The sequence below is a fragment of the Schistocerca serialis genome, chromosome 2 (genome assembly GCF_023864345.2).
Source record: "Schistocerca serialis cubense isolate TAMUIC-IGC-003099 chromosome 2, iqSchSeri2.2, whole genome shotgun sequence".
Lineage (NCBI taxonomy): Eukaryota > Metazoa > Arthropoda > Insecta > Orthoptera > Acrididae > Schistocerca > Schistocerca serialis.
Window position 1 is genome coordinate 539037522 of NC_064639.1, and position 24058 is coordinate 539061579.

Genomic DNA, 24058 nt, shown 5'->3' on the forward strand with positions numbered 1-24058 from the left:
TCAAGGAGGCAAGTCCGTGGAGAACTGCAGTAGATCGCAAAGTTGTCGATGGAAAGGAGACAGACGCGTGCTGGGAGACATTCCATAATAGAGTTAATGGCCATAGCAAAGAGAACAATGCTCAGGATGGAGCCTTGAGGCACCCTTCTCCTGCATAAAGGCATCTGAAAAGGCCGAACCCAAGTGTACCTTGACAACTCTGTCTTTTAAAAATTCCTGAAGGAAGCGGGGCATGAGGCCTCCGAGATCCCACATGTATAAGTGTGGAGGATACCAGTCCTCCAGCAGGTATCTCACACTTTCTCTAAATCAAAAAACACGGGCGCAGTCTTATTTCCGCAGAAAACCGTTCATGATATGGGATGACAATATATACAATATTGCAGTGTGTGTTATTTCGAATTACGATGCGAAGTTCCTTCGAATATATGTATTCTTGTCCAAAGGAACAGGCACTGTGGTGGCTACAGCCGTTATGATATACATTAATGTATTCGCAATTGCGAATATGGGTCTGGTCTTGGGTACTGCTCTGATAGCCAAATGGTAAGGCAACAGCTCACGATAAGCAGGAAATCCGGGCTCGAGTCCCGGTCTGGCACAAATTATCATTGTCATTACATTATACAGATGATGGTAGTCTATATTCACCATTGCGAATACATTTCATATAAGGGACAAGATAGTCAACGGCAGAACAGCGCGCCCGAAATCCACATTGTAAAGAGGTTATTAGGTTGCGAGACTCGAGCCATCTTACCAGGCGGTCATGAATCATACATTCAGTCACCTTGCGAACACAGCTTGTTAGATAAATGGGGTGCTAGTTAGAAGTAAGGTTTTTGTCCTGACCAGGCTTAGGTATGGGTATGACAGTGGCTTCAAACCAGCGTATGGAAAACGTGCCGTCTGACCAAGTACGATTGTACCTATGAAGGAGAAAGTGCTTCCTCGCAAGAGAAAGGTGCTGCAACATCTGAATGTGAGCAGAAGATTGGGATGAAGTGAGAGCATGATTAGCTTCATCATAGTAAAGGCGGCATTGTGGCATTCACGATTCTGAGAGGAGAAGGGTATCATCCGAGCTGCAATCACTCGTTTCCAAGCGAGGAAGGCGGGGTGATAGTGGGCTGAGATCGAAATCTCCGCAAAATAGCTGCCTAAGTGTTGGAGACAGCAATGGGGTCCACAATGACATCGTCTGCTACGGTCAGGCCGTAAATTGGGAAATGGGCCTTGGTCCCAGAGCGCCGACGGTGGTTGCCCCACACGACAAAAGGAGTGAAAATGTTAAAAGAACTAGTAAATGAAATCCAGCTATCTTTTTTCCTATCCAGAAGAATGGGACGACACTGAGCACACAACTGTTTATAACTAACACAGTTCACCATCGTAGGATGATGGTTAAAATGCGGACAGCACGTCTCCGCGTGCTAATTGCGTCACGGCACACCTCAGTCCACCTAGGGACCGGAACATGGTGCAGTAAAGACGAAGCGCGAGGAATGGAACAGTCTGCGGCAGTAAGGATAATATTTGTATTGTACCTCGTCACTACAATTGGCGAAATGCTGTTTGGCGAAGGCCCCCAGGGAAGAGTAAAGCCTCTAGTCAACCTTAGAAAGCTGCCAATTGGGTTTCCACGCAGCTGGGGTAGGAGTCATCAAATGTATAGTGCACAGGAAATAGTCGCTCGAGTACATGTCAGAGAGAATGGACCACTCTAGACGATGGCTAGCTGGGCAGTGCAAAATAAGAGGTCCAAATGGGAATAAGGTGTATGGAGTCTGAAAGCAACATAGGTGCTCCAGTGTCAAGACAGGTGAGTGAGTTGATTGAGGTCAGCCAAGAGGACACCTCTGATATGTTCTTTAAGTGCCTCACAGGGAATGTTTGCCATCAAAGTCGCCAAGCAGCAAAAAAAAAAAAAAAAAAAAAAGGGGGGGGTGTTTGAGGGACTTGACCAATAAGCTGGAATTAGTTTGCCCTGATGACAGCGAATGACAGAGGTATGTAGACTTTACAAAGAGAAAAGGGGAAACGAAGGAGGAAATATGGACTGCAACAGCTTGCAACCGGGTATTCAGTGATGGTTTGGCTATGGACGTCATCTTGGATGAGCACCACGATTCCCCCACGAGACAGAATGCCATCGTCGGGGGAGGGGATCAAAGCGAACTGGAAGGAAATGCAAGAGGTCAGTCGAAGCGAATGAGGACAATTTTGTTTCTTGGAGGGAGAAGCAATCAGACGCTGCAATTCCAAGAGAGCAGTAATTCCTCCTTGTTGGACCTAATGCCATGAACGTTGCATTGGAGAATGGGAGGGAGGGAATCTGCAAGGAAATCATGTATCCTGTCACAAATCTGGTGTGCTGCTCGGTAAGCTCGTATTTTTTCACTTAACGACAGCTCTGAACTGTTTCGAACGCAACTGAAAAACAAGGAAAACAGCATCAACTTGGGAGTCTTTCCATACACTGCACTAGATCTCAAACGAACAGAACGAGCTGAGTTTTACGACAGCTCTATCTGTGGAATCCATGTTGATTTTTAGAGAGAAGATTTTCCTTCTCTGAAACCTAACAACACATGAGCATAAAACGTGTTTCGTAAGTCTACATCAGATTGGCTGAGATTATGAGCATCTCTGTCGACCCTTCTTCAAAATGTGAATGACCTGCGCTTTTTCCCAATCGCTAGAGATCCCACTTCGCCCCAGTGACCTACGACAAATACTGCTAAAAGAAAACCAAGTCCTTTCGCATAATCTCTGCTGAACCCCACAGGTGCTTCATCCGGCGACATTTCGACATTCGTGCGCCGATTGAGAGGAGGAACTGCGTTATTATTTTCCGCTGTCAAACAATTTAAACTACCAGTACCGAATTCAGTACTTTGGCCTTATCCCTGTCATCTGTTCCGGTGTCAGTATAAACAGAATTTCTATCTGCTTATTCTCTTTACATAACACCAGAACTTATCAGGATATTTCCTCATATAATTTGGCAAAATTTTACTCAAATTCATTGAACGCTTCTCGCATCTCCTTCCTCACGTTCATTTTGGCTTCATTCACCTTTTGTTTGTCTTTTGCTCTAGGGTTAAAAATCTCTCCAGACAAGCACTTATATGTGCTATTTACTTCTGTCGTATGTTTCAATGAGTTATTTATCTAACACGTTTCTAGCAGTACAATTCCATATTTAGTTAATATACTTCGTTGAAAATATGGACTGGGTGATATTTTATTCACAGTAGTGTTTGAAGTCTTCGGCAGAAGAATGAAACGTTTCTATAAAATAAATATCTAGTAAATTAATTAATTACAAAAATAATTCAGTAGGAGATCAACACATGCATAATAAAAATTACAATAACTGAATTTTAACATCAACATAAAATCAAATGACTGACTTATGGGAGTGTAATAAGCTTCTTACAGCATGTCATGTGATAGCAGGCAGCAGGCAGGCAGTCTTGCGTTCCTGATGATTCTGTATTTTACGTTTAACAATATCAGAATGCTCCAATGCACAAGACTATACTTAGACTGTACAGACACTCAACGCTATCTGAAGGTAATACTGCACAAAATGGTGTGTCAGTGTACAGTGGTATAGGCGTGGGGGTTGGATACCAATTGAGTATGCTCGAAGTTAGGTTTATATCCTGATCAGACCAGGAACGTTTTTGTTCCCATGGACTACTTACAGCAAATAACTTCGGGAATTGTCAGGGTAGTTTATTTAACAACACTATGGTCATAGGACAGAGAGCGAGGCAGCTAAGATATGCTATCCCAAATACAACCAGAATGAGTAAATGTTGGGCATTTCTAAAGTCTATGGAAAATTTAAAATAACGGTATAGAAAAATGGATAAACATAACATAGGGAACAGTACATAAAGACAAATTAGTAAAGTTTGTTTCTGAATATGGTACCAGCAGGTTAGTTAGGAAAACTGCCGTCAGTGGCGCCACCGAGCATAGTTTCTGAAAATGGCAGCTCAATGCGTAAAGAAAGCATTTGTGCGCTAGAATTTCCCCATTGCCAATCAGCTTTTCATAGCAAGTTTCACAAGACACCACCTGTTTACAACAGCATAGCGTAATGTTACAAGAAATTTGAGGAAGATTGTTGTTTGTGGGATGCAAAACGTTTGGAGTGACCGGGCATGTCAGAACAGACAGTCGACCATGCGAGGGGTATGATGCGGTGAAGTGCCACAGTGTCCACCTGTCGAGCTGGTACAGAATCGAATATCCTTCAGCCAAGAGTGTGGAAAATTCTACATAAGTGATTAAAAGTGAAGCCTCATAAATGGCGTAACGATAAACTGCGTTGTCTGCAGTTCTGCATTGCTATGCAGAACCATCTTGAAAATGGCGACTACAAAAGCAGTTAACGTTCCTTGATGAAGTTACTTTCCATCTTTCGGAAACGTCAACCGACAACACACACAACTTAACACATACGGGATTCTGTGATAGATAACGCATTTTGTGCCATGTCCAATAAGGTTGGTTGGTTGGTTGGTTGGTTGGTTGGTTTAAAAGGGGGGAAAGCGACTAAAGTGCGTGGTCATCGATCCCTTGTTTCCAGTAGAACAATTACCCGAGGGAAAGAAGAAAAAGACGACGTACGGCACAATAACAGGAGAAAGGAAGAACCAGAACGACAGAAGGACAACAAATACTACAATGGACAAAACAGGACAAGAAAACCACAGAAACGCAAGAAGCGGGGAGAGGAGATTAAAAACAAGAAAGCAGATTACCATGGCTGGCTGACGATGAGAATAAAAAAGAAGCCAGCCACTCTGCAACACATCATAACCCCCACCCTAAAAGCATTAGAGTGGAGGACACAGAGGGACAAATGACATACACTAAAACTCAGATCAAATTATAAAACCCACCTTCACGAATAAAACGTAAAACTAAAGCTGCTGTTGAGGCATTGTCACCCAAAACCGAAGGTATGATGCTGGAAAAGTTAAAGGTCCGCCGCAAAGCGGCGGAAAGTGGGCAGTCCGGCAAGAGGTGGACGACTGTCATTTGGGAGCCACAGCAACACTGAGGTGGGTCCTCGCGACAGAGGAGGTAACTATGTGTGAGCCATGTATTGCCAATGCAGAGCTGACAAAGGACAACTGATTTCATATGAGAAGGCTGCAGGGAAGACTTCCACACATTCACACTATCCTTAATGACATGCAGTTTGTTGTGCACACTGTTATGCAACTCCATCTCCCAAAAGCCAAAAACCTTGCGGTGTAAGACAGAATGCAGGTCAGTTTCAGAGATGTCCATCTCCAGGAGATCTGTGTAGCCTATTTGGCCAGCCTGGAAGAAAGTTCATTGCCTGGGATTCCGACGTGTCCTGGGGTCCACACAAACACTACTGAGCGACTGGAACGTTTCAGGGCAGCGATGGACTCCTGAATGATCGCTACCAAAGGATGGCGAAGATGGCGTGTAAGCTGCTCATGGAGTCGGAACAGAGAAGAAACGTCTCACCGGAACAGAAACGGATGTACTGAAGAGCACGAGATAAGACCACATGCCCTGCAGTGAATACACTGCAGCCATCCGGCAAGGAATGCTGTTTAATATCGCCTCTGTGGACAAAGGCGAAGCCAACATTACCATCAGCCATTGAGCCGTTGGTGAAAACCACTTCAGAGCCCCGGAACACTTCAACAATCGAGAGGAAGTGACAGTGGAGAGCCAGAGGGTTAACGGAGTCCTTAGGGCCACGTAAAATGTCCAGGGGAAGCTTCGGCTTACAGCAACAGCACAGAGGTGTACCTGAACGGACCTCGAGGATAGGCGAGAAGGAAAGGATTCCAGTTCAGTTCAGACCAGATCAAACGTGAATCGCAATCGTTAGCCCTGCCCTGGGACGCCTATGTGGGAGGTCAACTGCCGTGGTTGGGAAAAGAAGACTGTAATTAGCATGTTCAGGAGAGCTATGAATGTGTGCAATGTAACTATCGAGCCGTTGTGCACATCTGATCTTCAATGGAGGGATCCACCAGTACACTTGTCGCCGGACTCGTCTTAAAGCATCTGTCGCTAGTCATACTCCGCGATGGTGCAATGGGTCGAGCAAACAGAATGCTAAGGTCGCCGCTGAACCATAAATCACACACCCATAGTCAATTCGGGATTGGACAAGGGCTCTGTAGAGCCGCAGCAGTGTGGAGCAATCTGCACCCCAATTGGTGTTGCTCAGGCAACGGAGGGCATTGAGGTGCTGCCAGCACCTCTGCTTAAGCTGACGAAGATGAAGCCAAGTCAATTGAGCATCAAAAACCATCCTAAGAGTCGATATGTCTCTACTACACGTCTTCATGGCGGAAAACTGGAAACCATTGGCTAGAGCCCACGACTGCAACTCGTGGATGGCTCCCTGCAGGCGACGCTCAGCAACACCAGTAGTGGAGTAGCAGTACAAAATGCAGAAGTCGTCTGCATACAGAGAAAGCGAGACAGAGGGCCCGACAGCTGCTGCTAGACCGTTAATGGCCAATAAAAATAGAGAGAGACGCAATACAGAGCCCTGCAGGACTCCCATTCTCCTGGATGTGGATGGAACTATGGGAGGCACCAACTTGGACACGGAAAGTACGGAGCAACAGGAAGTTTTGGATAAAAATCGGGAGTGGGCCTTTGAGACCCCACTCATACAATGTGGCAAGAATATGATGTTGCTGAGTCGTAAATAAAAAAGACAGCAACCAGGTATTGGCGTCTGGAAAAGACGGTTCGGATGGCAGAATCGAGGGACACAAGATTAACAGTGGTGAGGAAACTCTGGTGGAAGCCGCCTTGACATGGAGCTAGTAGGTCACGTGACTCAAGGACCCCTATCCCACTGCTGACACACCATACATTCCAGCAGCTTACGAAGAATGTTGGTATCCACATCAAGCGGGTTTTCACCAGGTTTCAGCACCGGAATGATAGTGCTCACCTGCCATGGTGATGGCAAGATGCATTGCACCAGATCCAGTTGAAGATGACACGAATATGTCACTTGTAGTCAGACGAGAGATTTATATCATCTGGCTGTGGATCTGATCAGGCACAGAAGCTGTGTCGGAGCAATGTGCAAGGGCACTGAGGAGCTCCCACTCTGTAAATTGGGCGTTACATGATTTAGTGTGGCATGTAGTGAATGACAGGACTTTCCCTTACAGCCACAGGCTGAGAAAGCGAAGGGCTAGGGGGCAAAGCGCCCAGCAAAGCGCCCAGCAAAGCGTGTTTGCATCGGTAGATAACACACCATTTATGTTAACACCAGGAACACCTGTTGGGGTCTGGTACCTGACAACATGTTTGATCTTTGCCCAGACTTTGGAAGGTGACATATGGCACCCAATGGTCGACATGTATCTCTGCCAACACTCCTGCTTCCATCGTTTAAGCTGGCGAACACAGGCACAGAGCCATTTAAAAACTACGAGGCTCTCCAGCAAAGGGTGCCGCTTATGCCGCTGTAGAGCTCGCCAGTGCTCCTTAATTGCTTCAGCGACTTCTTGCGACCACCAAAGGACTACATTACACTGGGGGCACCCTGAGGAGTGAAGGATAGCGTTTTCTGTCACAGAAACAATTGTTGTAGTCACCTGCTCAACCATGACAACAATGTTACTGTGTGGGAGAGATTCAACGGTGACAACAGAGGGTAAAGTTTCCCACCTTGTCTAAGGCCCATCTTGGTAGGCGTCCATGGGCCTGATGGAAGGGCAGTGACAGGAAGATGGGGAAGTGGTCACTGCCACACAGGTCATCATGAGTTCTCCAGTGAATAGATGGGAGAATTCCTGAACTGCAAATTGATAAAGCAATGGCTAAGTAACTACCATGAGCCACACGGAAATGTGTGGTGGCCCCAGTATTTAAGAGGCAGAGGTCGAACTGAGGTAGTGAAGTTTCGAAAACTCTGCCTCGGCCAGTAAGCACAGTACAACCCCACAAGGGGTTATGAGCGTTGAAATGTCCCAAAATTAGGAAAGGTTTATGGAGTTGATCAATCAATGCAGCTAATACATTCACCATCTGGGGGAAAATATACATAGCAGACAGTTATTTCCTGCATTGTCCTTATTCTGACAGCCACAGCTTCAGGAGAGGTTTGAAGGGACACAGGTTCACTACAGACTAAGTTTAGGACATAAATGCAAACTCCACCTGATAGTCGATTATAGTCATTACGGTTCCTATAATAGCACTTATAGCCATGAACGGCAGGGGTCCACACTGCCAGGAACCATGTTTCCTGGAGATGTAAATCTTAACAGTTGCCATAACTCAGCCACGTGGTGGAAAAATCCGCCGCAATTCCACTGGAGGATGACTTCTTCATGAGACTGGGAAAGCATGGAACATTCAATGAGGCAGTTGACGCCTCAGAGTCACCTGCTGCCACCGACTTATTGCCTGAACAGTCTATTTCCACTGTGTCTGAGGGTCTGGCGAGATCTAGATCCTCAATGGACGCCAGAATCTCCACCCCATCCTCAGATGCAGAGCTTAAGGTAGCGGTGGTGTGGGTGCCACCACAATTTCCTTGGTCTTAGGGGTCTTCTTTTTGGGTTTCTCTCGCTGCTCCTTGGGTTTCCCTGGCTGGGAGAACTTCACTGGCTCAGTCTCCAGGACTGAGGATGAGCATGAACCCCTACGACCGCCTTTGAGCTCCTCAGCCACTGGCGGGTGTCATCTTTCCCACTAGCAGAAACCTGGGAATGGAGTGACCAAAGGGACCCCTTGCCAGAACTGATGTAGTGGCAGTGTAAGACTATGTCATTTGCATGGGATGCAGGCATTCAAATTCTCTCTTAGCCTCAGTGTAAGTCAGTCGGTCCAGGGACTTTTACTCCACGATTTTCCTTTCTTTCTGGAGAATCCTGCAGTCTGGCAGGCAAGGTGAATGGTGCTCTCCGCAGTTGACAGATGGGAGGCAGGGCACACTGAGTATTGGGATTTGATGGGTGTCCACAATCTCGACACGTGACGCTGGAAGTACAGCAGGAAGACATATGGCCGAACTTCCAGCATTTAAAGCACAGCATTGGGGGAGGGATATAGGGCTTTACATCACAGTGGTAGATCACCACCTTAACCTTCTCGGGTAATGTATCACCCTCTAAGGCCAAGATGAAGGCACCAGTGGTAACCTGATTATCCATCGGACCCCGCTGGACACGCCGGACAAAATGTATACCTTGCTGCTCTAAATTGGGGCGCAGCTAATCATCCGACTGTGAAAGAAGGTCTCTGTGAAATATGATACCTTGGATGATATTTAAGCTCTTATGGGGCATGATAGTTACAGAAAAATCCCCAGCTCATCACAAGCAAGTAACGCCTGTGACTGGGTAGAGGATTCTGTTTTGATGAAGACTGACCCAGATCTCATTTTGGATAAATCCTTCACCTCCCTTAACTTGTCCTCTAAATGCTCAACAAAAAACTGAGGCTTCATTGTCATGAAAAATTTCGCATCGGCTCTCGAACATACAAGGTACCAGAGCGAATAAGAACTGCTGCCACCCTTGGCCTGACGTTCCTCCCATGGTGTAGCCAGGGAGGGGAACAATTTGGGGTCATACTTCTGTGCATTTAATTGAGCTTGTGATCGCTTAGAGACTGCTGGTGTTTCACCACCAGCTAGAGATGATGGACTACACTTCATCTCTTGTCATCCACCCTGATGCCACCCACTCCAACCAGGGCCCCTCCCATGGGCACCACCCAGCTGCAGCCACCTGGCAGGATGGCCATTGCCAGGAGTCCTGATGCCCTAGGGAGATGGGCATTTACCCCTTGGCATAGGTGGGGAGTTAACGGCGCAGGCATCAGCACAGCAATCCCTGTGTGGTCAGGAGGCTACAACCAACGGGGTTCAATGTGGCCGCACCACAATGGACTGGCTACTGTGCTGGATATCAGGTGCGAAGAAGTCCATGGTCATTGTCGACACAGAAAGCGACACTGCATAGTGCATGATGGAAAACGCACCCAGGAAGATGTCCTTGCCCAAGAGATGGAGAATGAGTGGGACTGATATGTGATGACGAGAAAGAGGGCTAAAGATATCAATGGACCATGGACACAATGCACCATGTAAGGCGCCCTTCACAAATTGGCTCGTTCTTCAGGAAAATTTTAAAGAATGAAGGTCAAACCCTAGAGGGGATCATCACATAAAGGCCGAAACGTGCGACATTCCTTTTAGTCACCTCTTATGACAGGCAGGAATATATTGGACCTATTCTTACTCCCAGACTCGCAGCGGAGGGATGATGTCGTATGGCATCCAATAGTCGAGGCGTATCTCTCCCAACACTCCTGCTTCTGTCGTCTGATAAGTTGGCGAACGCAGGCACAGAGGCGTTAAAGGCTATGAGGTGCTCCACGGAAGGCTGCCACTTATGCCGCTGTAGATCTCGCCGACGCTCCTCAATTGCTTCAGCGACTTCTGGTGACCACCATGGGACTGCCCAACTACTGTGGCACACTATCGTGTGCGAGAGATTCAGTGGTGACAGCAGAGGTGAAAGTTTCCCAGTCCACCTTGGTAAAAGCCCATCTAGGCAGGCGTCTGTGGGCCTCATGCCGGGGCAGTGACAGGAAGATGGGGAAGTCGCCACTACCACACAGGTCGTCATGCGCTCTTCAGTGGGTAGATTGAAGTAGTCCTGGGCTGCATATTGATAAATCAGTGGCTGAGCAACTACCACGAGCCACACTTAAATGTGTGGTGGCCCCAGTATTTAAGAGGCAGAGGTCAAACTGAGATAGCAAAGTTTCGACATCTCTGCCTTGGCCAGTAAGCACAGTGCCACCCCACGAGGGATTACATATTTTAAAATCTCCCAAAAGTAGGAAAGGTTTAGGGAGTTGATCAATTAGTGCAGCTTATACATTCAGGGGTCGCTATTGTTCCTGTAATATCCCTTATAGCCACACAGTCTGGGGGTCTGCATTGCCAGGAACCAGGTCCCCTGGAGGGCAACGCAAAAAGCAGGTGTAAATTTAACAGTCGGCGTAGCTCGGCAACATAGCGGAAAAAACTGCCACAATTCCACTGGATGACTGTGAGACTGGGAAAGTATGGAACACTCAATGCGGCAGTTTACGCCTCAGGGTCACGTACTACCACCAACTTATTGCCTGAGCATTTAATATCCATTGTGTCTGAGGGTCCAGTGAGATCTAGGTCCTCTGAACGCCAGAATCTTCACCTCATCCTCAGACGCAGAGCTTGTAGGTAGTGGTGGTGTGGGTGCCATCGCAGTGCCTTAGCTCTTGGGGGTCTTTTGCTTTTTTGGTTTCTCTCACTGTCCCTTACGTTTGTCCTGCTAAGAGAGCTTCACTGATTCAGCCTCATTGACTGAGGAGGACTGTGAAGCCCTACGACCAGCTACCTGTGGTTGCTGCAACCACTGGCTGGTGTCAGCTGTGCCACTGGTAAGAACCTGGGAAGTTTTAGACTTCTCCAGCTTAGAAGTAGGTATGGACGTCCCCGATGGTTGGGGGGGGGGGGGGGATGTTGTTCCCAAAGAAGGTATTGCAGGAGCAGCAGGGAGGGTAGCGCCCCACCATGGTCAAGGGGGCAGGTGTAGTCCTAGGGCTCACAGCTGACTGGAATTCGCTGAACTGATGGGGCTATCATTGTTGTCGTAGCAGCGGCATAAGAGGAAGTCATTCGCAGAGGATGGAGTCGTTCTAATTTCCTCTTGGCCTCAGTGTAGGTCAATTGGTCCAGGGTCTTGTAACCCACGATTTTTCTTTTTTTCTGTAAGATCCTACAGTCTGATGAGCAAGGGGAATGATGCTCTCCATATTTAACACAGATAGGAGGTGGGGTACATGGAGTATTTGGATGTGAAGTACGTCCACAATCTCGACATGTGATGATGAAAGTACACCAGGAAGACATATGGCCAAACATCCAGCATCTAAAATACCACATCAGGGGAGGGATATATGGTTTGACATGACAGCAGTAGACCATCACCTTGACCTTTTCGGGTAATGTGTCACCCTCGAAGGCCAAGATGAAGGCAGCAGTGGCAACTTTATTATCCTTCGGACCTCGATGGACATGCCAGACAAAGTGAACACCTCATTCTAAATTGGCACGCAGCTCATCATCAGACTGCAAAAGAAGTTCCCTGTGGAATATGAGACCCTGAATCATATTCAAGCTGTTAAGAGGCATGATGGAAACAGAAATATCTCCAGATTGTCACAGGTGAGTAGTGCCTGTGACTGGGAAGAGCATGCTGTTTTGATGAAGACTGACCCAGAGCGCATTTTGGACAAGCCCTCCACCTCCCCAAACTTGTCCTTTAAATGCTCAACAAAAAACTGAGGCTTCATCGACATGAAGGATTCCTATCAGCACTGGATCAGACAAGGTACCAGGATGAATAAGTTCCACTGCCATCCTTAGCCTTTCGCTTCTCCCGTGGTGTGGCCAGGGAGGGGAACTATTTTGGATCTTATTTCTGAGCGTTGAATTAAGCTCTAGGAAGATTAGAGACTGCTGGCGGCTGGCCACCAGCAAGAAATGATTTACCATGCTTCACTGCGTGTCATCTGCCCCGATGCCACCCTCTCCAACCAAGGGCCCTCCCCACAGGCGCCACCCAGCCTCAGCAAGGGCCACCTGGCAGGATGACCATTGCTGGGAGTCCTGATGCCCGAGGTGGATGGGCATCTACTCCTTGGCATACATGTGGAGTTAACGGCGCAGGCATCAGCAGAGCAACCCGTGTGTTGTCAGGGGGCTACAACCAACAGGGTACATAGCGGCCCCACCAGAATGGACTGGCTACCGTGCTGGATATCAGGTGCAAAGAAGTCTGTGGCGTCACCGCCAGACACCACACTTGCTAGGTGGTAGCCTTTAAATCGGCCGCGGTCCATTAGTATACGTCGGACCCGCGTGTCGCCACTGTCAGTGATAGCAGACCGAGCGCCACCACACGGCAGGTCTAGAGAGACGTACTAGCACTCGCCCCAGTTGTACAGCCGACTTTGCCAGAAGGGGATCACTGACAAATACGCTCTCATTTGCCGAGACGATAGTTAGCATAGCCTTCAGCTACATTTGCTACGACCTAGCAAGGCGCCGTATTCAATTGATAATTAATATATTGAAGCATGTACCGTAACGAGAGATGTTCTACAATTGTGGATTAAATTATTATATCATCTACGTACTTTATTTGCAATCTCAAGATATTGTCCTGTTCCAGACCTCACGCCAGTCAGCGTGTAATTAAACGCGTGCATTTCGGCCTCCTCTAGAAACACAGTGTTGGCTCTTCTGCCAACACCACAAAGTCCATGGTCATCGTCAGCACAGAAAGCGACACTGCGTACTGCATGGTGGAAAACGCACCCAAGAATGTATCCCCACTCAAGAAATGTAGAATGAGTGGGACTGAAATGCGACGATAAGAAAGTGGGCTAAAGACCTCAATGCATGATAGACACAATGCACCATGTAAGGCGCCCTTCCCCAACTGGCTCACTCTCCTCAAAAATTTTGAAATATGGAGGTCAAACCATACAGGGGACCATCACATAAAGGCTGAAACGTGTGAGAGTCCTTGTAGTCGCCCCGTACGACAGGCAGGAATACCTCTGGCCTATTCTTACCCCTGGACCCACAAGAAGGGCACATTAGCATAACGGGACACTGTAATTACTCTTATAACGAGTTGTTATTCCATAATTCTTTTCTGTGGCACTGGAAAGGGCCTCCAAGGGGGACTCCAATGCAGCAAGATGTGTGGAACTTCATCAAATAATAACAAGATAATGTTTCATATCACTGCCCTGTTATAAAGCAAAGAGGTCCAATACACTTGTCACATTAAGTACTAACGTTATCTCAGCTGCACATGCTTTCTCAACAATTTACTTTGTATTGATTCTAGCCCATTACTCTGACGTCTACGGAACTTAAAAACGAGAATCATCTCTACAGCAGTGGGTTGGTATCTCAGCGGTACAGTTGTACATAATTTATTAATGCATTTTTGCTATACTAACTGAATAGCGAAATTTTCATTTCCATTGCTACGATGGGAAACTGAAAATTTTCAGAAATCATATGCTAATTATTTAGTCCAGTAACCGAATGGATCACAAGGCTATAGTTTTCCCTAATCTACAGGCATACTCTGCAAAACGCTCTCAACTTCATGAGAATTAGCACACTTCCGACTATACCACATATTAGAGTTCCTTTATACTCTATTCGCGTTCGGCGTGCGGAAAGAGCGACTGCTTAAATGCTTGTGTGCACGCTGTAGTTAGTCTGTTTTTGTCTTCGTGGTCCCTATGGATATAGAGGCTGTAGCATATGCTTATATCAATCACTTAATACTATGTAAGTCGGTTCCTCTATGGAAGACACCAGAGAGTGTACTGAGCAGGCGTTCGGTGGCGCAACGGATAACGCATACGGCGTATACAATGAGGTCATATACTTTTAAAAGTTGTACACGAAATATGAATATATCGTTAGCAATAACTGGTTGCAGGAGTTGTTTCGATGGTGGGATGTATTGTATATAGCTTCACATTAATCTTAGTCTGAGAAATGGGCAAATGAGGACAAATGCATCTACTTTGTTTACAAACAATTACCTTTTTTTTGAAAAGAAATGCTAGTATTGAAGATATCACGATACTCCCGCAGTAAAATAAGGTGTAGGACTGAGGTTTTCTATGCGCAGCGGTATAAAGCATGTGCAACATGCAGGTAAGAAACGTAAGAGCTGTGCTGTTTTTGAGTGTAAACTAACGTCAGTATCTGAAATTGACTTCATCTTATGTAAGATTAAACTTCAGAAGCTTAAGCAATAAGGATCCTAGCTGGACTGTATGAAGATAAAGGCATTGTTTCTAATAAAGTAAAAAGTGTGTTCACAAACTAGAAAATATCTTTTTGAAAATGATGTGAGTGAACAGCTACTGCAAATGTAAGCGCATGTAAACGCCAAGGAAAACAATAATACTGTTTTTAATCGGTGCTGTGAAGTTCTGCAATTGTGATTTGGTTTTCATATGGAAGTACTGTCGATTTGTTTTATAAATAAGCTAAAATATTGTTGCAGGCTAGATTCGAATCAAGGACCTATGGACATCATCTTTTAATATCAGACAGTTCACCGCTCTTTCAGTCTAGCTGCCAATAATGTGCAAAGAAGTGCGTATAACGATAATTTTTACTAAGAGTAAGTTCGTCGACTGACGCTATCCTCCTTTGTAACAGTGAGAAATCGTGTCTCGGAGGTGATTTGATGTTACCTTCAGAAAGCAAAACATTTTAAATTAAGTAAGAGAACTTTGGCATCGACGTTGTGGGATTTTGCCGGCACAGTGTATAGTGCTACAACGATGAAAAATATTACGACGATGTCAAACCTTATTTTCATGATATAAAGAAGAATTGACGATATTAAAAATGTAATTTTATTATTTTAATTTTTATGCCCAGTGAATCAAAGTTTTCTAGTGCACGGAATAAACTAGCTTTGTTTGTACTACGAAACTACATATGATTTTGTTCTCGTACTGGTCGGTAGAGAAAGAAAAGTTTCTTCTTAATCGATGTATGTAATGAAAATGGCTAAAGGCTATAAAAATGAGAGAGATAATCCTTGCGACAATCACCATATTGTATAAGAAAAGGTAAATACAAGTTATTCAAAACAAATATCTCTAAAGTGTATCGTCTTATGATTTCTAAAGACTGAAAATTGCGGTGTTTAATCTAAACCTGTCCTGAATAACAGCGGAGAACATCTATGTCATCGTATTTTCTTCGATTGACCACGGTTGTGATTCGCATGTTACTTTTTGTTATGCGACGTGTTAGGAATATTTTCATTATATGCGCAAAAGTGCACACAGCTTTAATCTAACCTGCATCTTTCGGAAACGATAACTCTTATTCAGTACTATTACGCGAATACCGTCTAAATCTCAATCGTGATCACAAAAGTGATTCCTGGACCTGATTTTTATAAATGTGTAGACTTGAAAGCGAACAGCATTGCACCAACTGAAAGAAAACAAAATAGGGACTGAACAACTTTAAATTTTAATGCCGTCAGCGTTACGAAATCTGAACGACGTAAGTTAATTAAATATTAACAGGAAGAGAATTATTAAATTTTAAAGATTAAATCATAGCAAGAATTTAAAGCATTTTAGGATCATTACGTTTCTTCGCATTTGTACTTGAGTATCAGATACCATCATATCTATTTAAAAGACAGTGCGTAAATAAAATTGCCACCTTTTATAATTACTATTAGAGCAATTCAAGTGCAACCAATTTCTACGCTCTTTCTCGTTCTCTGAAACACTCAAAAACTATTTTTCAAGCGTTTTATGCTGGTATTTTTGCAGCGTGGTACTACCTACCATTTGTATGTCATTTTCCGAAATAAAAATTCCAAAACAAGACATCACTGTACATTAGATTTATGACAGTAGAAGAGGCGAGCTAGCGAGTGACATCACAGGCATCTCTTGACTCGAATGGAGCTTTTTAGCGGGCTTTCAAATTATTTGAATTTCATTTCCGTTTTTATAAAACTAGTGTTTTGAAGCACCCCCTTTGTAAACTGACCGCATTTTCCCAGCATCCTATTAATGAACTATTATCTGCTAACTGCTTGCTAGTCTACTGAGCCTATGTGATAATTCAATTTCATCTCCATACTGATTGTTATACCCAAGTATTTGTTATGAGTTGACTAATTCCAATTGGGATTTTGTTATAGCAGTCATAGGATATTACGAGGGTGGTCTGACAAGTCTGGGTAAATTTCCATGGAAGACCATTTCTGTTGCGTCTTCATGGTTGGTAAGCACAAACAGAGGCGACACATTGGTTAACACACGGACCCGTGTTCGGGAGGATGACGGTTCAAACCCACGTGCGGCCATCTTGATTTAGATTTTCCGTGCTTTTCCTAAATCACTTCAGGAAAATGACGGAGTGGTTCCTTCAAAAGGGCTCGCCCGATTTCCTTCCCCATTCTTCCCGAATCCGAGCTTGTGCTCCATCTGTAATGATCTCGTTGATGGGACGTCAAACAATCTCCCCCTTCGGTTGGTAAGCCTGAATATTCTAAGAATCGTATAAAGACTTTCAACAGTGTACAGCGCACGGTTCATTGACAGCCACCTAAATTAGTCAGCGTGTCTTTTGCAATTGAAAACAAGGAAAAACCGCGTTTCGTGCTGTTACTAAACATTTTCATTTTAAGGAAAATACTACCACACAAATCAAAAGAACTGGATGAAGTTCTCGCGGGCTCTGCGCCATCATTGAAGACCATTTACTTTTCGACTAATGAATTTGAACGAGATCGGACAAGCACCGAAAACGCAGCGCGTCCCCGCCGTCCAACTGAGGTACCACAAGGAAACCACTGACAAAAATCCATGATGGTGTAATGCAAGATCGCCGAATGAAGATTCGTTAGATTGCTGAGACTGTAGACATCTCGAGCGGGCTAGTGCGTAATATCGTGCACGGAGAATTGGCTATGAAGAAGTCGTACGCAAAGTGGGTGCAGCGACTGATCACAGTCGAACAAAAGCGCACCTGGCACGACATGTCAACGCAATGGTTTGGCGACGTTTACATGCAATCCACAAAATTTTCTGCGCCGATTTGTGACTATTGATAAAACTTGGATCCATCATTACACACCAGAGTCGAAACGGCAGTCAAACCAATGGACCAAAGTTGCTGAAATTGCATCAAAGATGGCAAAGAATTTTGTCGGCTGGTAAAGTAATGACGGTTTTTTTGGAATTCCCAAGGAATATTCCTTATATATTACTTGGAAAAAGGCAGAACCACAACTGGACCTTATTATGCTTCATTGTTAAATCTTGAGAAATCTGCGTTGGCTGAAAAAAAACCGCAAGTTTGCATGCAAAAAATGTTCTCTCACTTGCATAATGCTAGTGATTTCTTCCTGTGCCCTAACTTCAAACTCTGGCTTGCTGGAAAGAAATTCTGCCCTGTTTTATATTTCTGAATGTTTAAAGTAAGATACCAATCTTATTTTGAACTCTTGCCAAGGTCTTACCGGATATTTATGTAGTTTTTTATAGTCACCTGCAAAAAGCCTGTTGTTACTATTTGTATTATTATACGATTACAACGAAAGATGAATTACATCGAAAGATTTTCACTGCTCTCGACGAAAAAAATATTCATATATATATATATATATATATATATATATATATATATATATATATATATATATATATATATAATTTTCTGTCAGCGAATTCCTGGGCGCCTCGGTGTTTGGAGGCAAGTGGACAGTGGTCAATGTCGACAGTTCAGCTAGTAGCCTCTGCCCTAGACCGTCATGGCCAGCTGGGCTGCCTACAAGCTGTTCGTGCGCTTGGGATATACAAGGTGCTAGGGAACATGACTGAAGGAAATGACTACAGAATTTATGAAGTATGGTACTGAAACCGCGATGACCAGCAACGAAAATTATCACAGTTAATATGTTATTTACAATACATGGGTTGTTGCTCACTGATTTCCCAATGACAGCAAGACAACCTTATAAATAAGTACCGAATATCACAGAGTTAGTAAGCTGGCCTGACGGTGAAACTGGAATAATTATATGGCGATTCGGTTTATTACCCCCACATTTAATGTTTCTCTGATAGAAACAAACTTCCAGAATATACACGTCTTATCTTTGTAAAAGTATCATACAAAGTATCTATTCTGACAACTGACTAAAAAATGTTTTGCCATCAAAAAAAGTATGTTCCAGACAACTGTCGAAGTTTCAGTGTGCAGCTGGAAAAATTGATGGAAAAGAATAACAAATTACAGTTTATTTTGCAATATTTTAGATCACTGGTAATGCTGATGCTTTTACAATTTTCAGTTTTTCGAATTAAATGCGTGTTACAAAACTGCCTTCAGTAAAACAAAATATTTCTGTTTCTACCTACTGAAACACGTTTCGACGCCTATGTGTCATCTTCTGTGGATATCCATTTATTTCTCTGAAACTACTGTGCAATTTTCATGACTGCTTTTCCACTTTAAGCCTAAAAACGATAACACGTGCATTTTTTATTGTTCGCCTGAAAATTACATTAGTTGCGAAAGTGAATTTGCACATCTAGTTTCTATGTCTTTTTGTAGTTTGACAGAATCATTTGCAATGTAGTCAGAAGAAATTGTTTACAAATTTGCTGTGCAAATCTACTTCCACAATTAACAGTTTTCAAGAGAATAATTAAAAATTTAAAAATGCAGTTGTGAATTTTAGGTCTGAAACAGGAAAACAACCACGAAATTTGTATAATATTTTTACAAAAATAAATAGACTCACAGAAAATGACAGGTGTTGAAGTATGGCCGGGTGAGCAGAAAAATAAACACATTGTATTTTGCAGAAGGAGAAGTTTAAAAACGCAAATTTATGTTATTACGACAATAGAAGGTACATGAAAACATGTTAAGGTATCTACTTACGCTCACAAAGTACGCAAGTACGGAAAAAAGCATAGAAGTGCAAGGATTAAATGAGGAGCATGGATAGAGGATCTGGCTAAATCTGACACCAGCACTATTTTTGGCGTCCTAGCTCTTACAAAGCAGCAGAATCGCAGGTGACGGCAATGCTCAACTGTTTAAAGTACGTACTATTCGGTATGTCAACAGTGAATAAGGCCTAACTGGTTCTGCATGTGAGGGGGGCTGGAATAGTTTCAGGATTCAGAGATCGTTACGCGAAAATCCACATACAAGACGTTGTTGACGTGTTATTGCCTCTGTTCTCTGCGCTTCATGAAAGTACTCTCTTTCAGTTTTTGATAGATAACATTCATGACAGATGCAGAAAAATAAATTTAGATCGGAAACTGAAGAAGCAACACGCAGATAAGGACGTTCCCAGCGACGGGCTGGGAATTAACCTCACCATTAAAAATTCCTGGGTCCGCTATTGCAAGCAGATCATCTTTTCAAAATTTATGCTGTGATTGTTTTTAATAATAAATTATTTTTCTACTCATTTTACAACTCTCTTGCGTCATTCTATAAAGTGTTATTGCCATTTGTTTGACGCTAACTATAAAACTTATTTGCATACACCGCTGGAGTAGCTTAATGTTTACAGCTCGCAGTCCCAAAGGAATTGTTTCTTTTACTGCTGTTTCACATCCCTGCACGGGCTAGGCTGCTCCTGGCTAGTAGTACTGCATTTGTCGTTATTCGGTACAATACTTCGAAGACGTGGACAAACAATTGTACTGAGAATGAATTAAAAACACATTCGATGGTTACGACACGCTTGCATTATACGGACGCTCAGTTCATTTAAATGCGCCTGTCCCGAGAAACTAGTTTAGATTTCTTCATGGAACTGCTCAAGGTGCAATTTTCATATAAACTTCGTTTATACTCGACGTGAGGGAACTCGGAATCGCGTACCGTGTTATCGGAAAAGGATAGGTTAACAAATTTCAACAATTGCCAAGCACTACGAGCTACTTCGGTACCAAAGTTGATATATTTAACTTGAGGCGTACAGGTAAACGACACGACGTCATGCCTCGCATGATGAGTGGAGCATGAGTTCGCAGCGTCTGTACTCACCGACATATGCGCACACTGCACCGCTACGTGCGCACATCGTGAGAGCCGAACGATAACTGCGTCGAGCTGTCTCCTTCGGCCTCGTGATGTCATGTCTGCCCCTCCACTGCCACGCCGATACCTGTCCCAATCCGGAGCTTGAGCGCACAGGGAAGGATGGCAGCTGCTAATTTTCCCCATGTCTGCCACACCGGTGAAGTACCGCCATTTTCACTGCATAACTGTGCGTTGTTTGTATTTTAGGTGGTTGATTTTTTTAAACTCTGTATTCCTTCGTCCGTAATCGGCAGAAGTCGGAAGGCCCCGCGAAAGTAGCGTAACTGCTTCAGCAATTGCCAACCTTTGCATTTAAGTCTACCTCTGAACTGTAATAACCACTGCGCGATTGTTGAACGCTGTATTTTCGACTCATTCTTCCTTACGCTTGCCAATATGCGTAACTTTCAAAGGTAATTTCGGCTTAGACGATATGAAACATTAAAGCGCATGTCAGCACTTAATTTAAATCTCCAAAGGTGCAACACGCGACATCATTAATCACGTTAGCAAGAAAAGGCTTAGAAAACTTTTGAAATTATGTTTAAAGTTTTTTGGAAGTCACTAAGTGCTCTGATTATCAAACACTGGATGAGTATTTTCTGGATAATTAGCACCCCGTTTTAAGCGAAAGCTAATTTTTCATGCATCTCAATGTTCACGACGTCTCGTAAAAGATACCATTTTGCAGCTACATCCAGTGCTATATGTGGGTACCGTCTGCAAAATGTGTTGCGAATACAGATAATAGTAACGAAGTAATAAATTAAAACGTCGTCCCTAATACCGTAGTTTTACTGCACGAACAGCAAAAATACACATTGGTTAATTTTAATTTTAATAATCAACAGCCGCAGTTGCACCGTTTACCTAGAATTTACCTAGGTTTCATTCGGGATAACTCAAACTTCTTCAGAATAACAGTAATTACCGTTTGTGCTGTACAGCACTCCTGGCTGCCGCATCGCGGTCGCGAAGTGGGGCCGAGGCAGTCTCAGATAAGTTTTTACAGTCTGACGATAATTTATGGATTTGTAGTTTTAGCTTGACGATGTCCACTATGGACAAACGGCAGTTGCTGTTATTCTGAAGAAGGTTGGGTTATCCCGACTGAAACCTAGGTAAATTCTAGGTAAACGGTGCAACTGAGGCTGTTGATTATTAAAATTAAAATTAATATTTATACAGTTGCTGATAGGGCCGAGAAATGTTGAAGATATTTAAATATACACTGCTGTCCAAAATTAAAGCAACAAACGAAACTTTTGCAAGGTCGCCTTTATTTTGCCACTAAACAGTAGTGGAAATAGGTGATAGTAAAGCAGAAATAATGTAAAGAATACAGAACGTTGACAACTGCAACATGCATAACGGTAGACAAAAATGTTCTCCGTTTTTTCCTACTTAACGGATTTGCACACATTCCCATAACTGGTTCATATTTTCAGTATGGGGTGTGGCCAGTGGCATCAATGCAGGCCTGACAACGGTGGGGCATTGCTGTGAATGATGTCATCAAAATGTTGAGGCAATAACGGCCATTCTCCCCGCAAAGCTGCTCGCAGTCTTGATTGGTGGATGCTGACGTGATGCAAGTCGTCTCCCTTGTGCATCCCACCAGACATGCTCAATGGGATTCAAATCGGGAGAGCGAGCAGGCCATGCTATGCGTGCAATATCTTCCGTTTCCAAGAAAACGTCAACCACCCTTGCTCTATGAGATCGAGCATTATCATCCATCAATACGAAATCTGGATTCACAGCACCTCGCAACGACCACAGATGAGGTCTCAAGATCTCGTCACGATACCTGACAGCAGTTCAACCTCGCCGATTCACCCGTACACTTTCATGAAGCGGGGTTCGAGTGATAAAAACAATCCCTGGCCTCACCATTAGGGACCGATATCGGTCCTTTTCCACAATGGCTGGGTCTCGAAATCGTGTTCCGCGTTCCCTCCAGATGTGAATCCCTCAGGAATCACTCTCCAGACTAAATCGGCACTCATCTGTGGACATAGGCCCACTTTTCGACCGTCCAGAAGGCATATTGATGTCTCTACTCTAGGCGTTCCCTTCTGTGAAGATGCGTCAAAGCTACACGTACGCCAAGTCTCTGACAATAAAGGCCACTCTGCCGAAGCCTTCTGCACACCGTTTGCCTCAATACAACACGTCCAGTGGATGCTGCGAGCTCACATGCCAGTTGCCGTGCGGTACTAAGGCGGTGCTGTTGTGCCCTTCCAACCAAATAATGGTCCTCTGTTGTGAAGTCACACGTGGTCGGCCCTGCCCTGGTCTTCGGGATACAGTTTCGGTCTCTACAAACTGTCGCCACATCCCAGAAACAACAGAACGATTCAAATTAAGCCATCGGGATACTTCAGTTTGCGACTGTCCTACTTCCTTTCTTTCCATGGCCGTCCACCGCAGAGAGCCTGGTAGGCATCTTCTCTGTGCCATACTACACCGTCTGTGACTGTGTACACAGCGATTGTGGATGTGGGGTTATCCTGCAAACACTACCTTGTTTCATAGGTGCCCTGATGTCATCGTTGGCATGGTTGTCCATTGACCAGAATGACATCGTCCGTGCAGATAACGATCGTACGGACATCTAGTTGACAGTTCGTATCAGCATATCGTGAATTAGACACAGGACAGGGAAATAGCGGTTTGTTGTTTTAATTTTGGACACCAGTGTAGTAACCGAAGAACTTTTTTCCTTTCTTCACATTGTGGGGATGTAGTGAGAAGAGTTTCGCAAAGGTTTGAAATTACGTATACGGTTTTATGCAAGTCACTAAGTGCTCTGATTCTCAAATACTGGATGAATATAATCTGGTTATTTGCGCAGTAAGCCAAGAACACCAGAGTTCTGCTTTGCAAAAATAGCGGAATCCTGGAAACTGTTTTAGTTCCTCATGTAGGTGTCTGAGATGAATTAGCTGAGTTTGCCCCGATTTCTGAGTGGAGCTTCAGCAGTGATGAAAAGAAAACCACCAGAGTTATGGACCTTTTCTGATATTTTTCAAATTCCTCCGAAATTGAGCGTTTAATAGAAAACGCCAAGTTTACCAAAAGTGTAGAGAGTTAAATTCTGTGTCGATTGAGTACCAAAAGTTAGTTGTTTGATTTTCTATAGAAAAGGTACGTCAGAACACGGCAATTTTTCACGCTGATCGAAATACAGTCGCTTCGTCCCATGAAACGTGGCCATTTTGACGCAAAATTTTGTAGGAGAAATGTTGTAGAGCAACGGCTTGTTTTTCCTGTAAATTAAAGAAAGTGACAAAAAACTTAACTGGTACGTAA

The 24058-nt window shown here is 44.2% G+C and overlaps 1 protein-coding gene across 1 annotated transcript in view; it reads right to left on the minus strand.

Annotated features, from left to right (window-relative positions):
* The window catches only part of LOC126457518 (von Willebrand factor C and EGF domain-containing protein-like), a 183019-nt gene extending 162181 nt beyond the window's left edge, over positions 1-20838 (minus strand). The window contains exon 1 of the mRNA XM_050093855.1: positions 20708-20838. Coding sequence (XP_049949812.1) covers positions 20708-20744 — 37 coding nt within the window. The 5' untranslated portion in view covers positions 20745-20838. The remainder of the gene's footprint in view (positions 1-20707) is intronic.
* Between the last annotated feature and the right edge of the window lie 3220 nt (positions 20839-24058).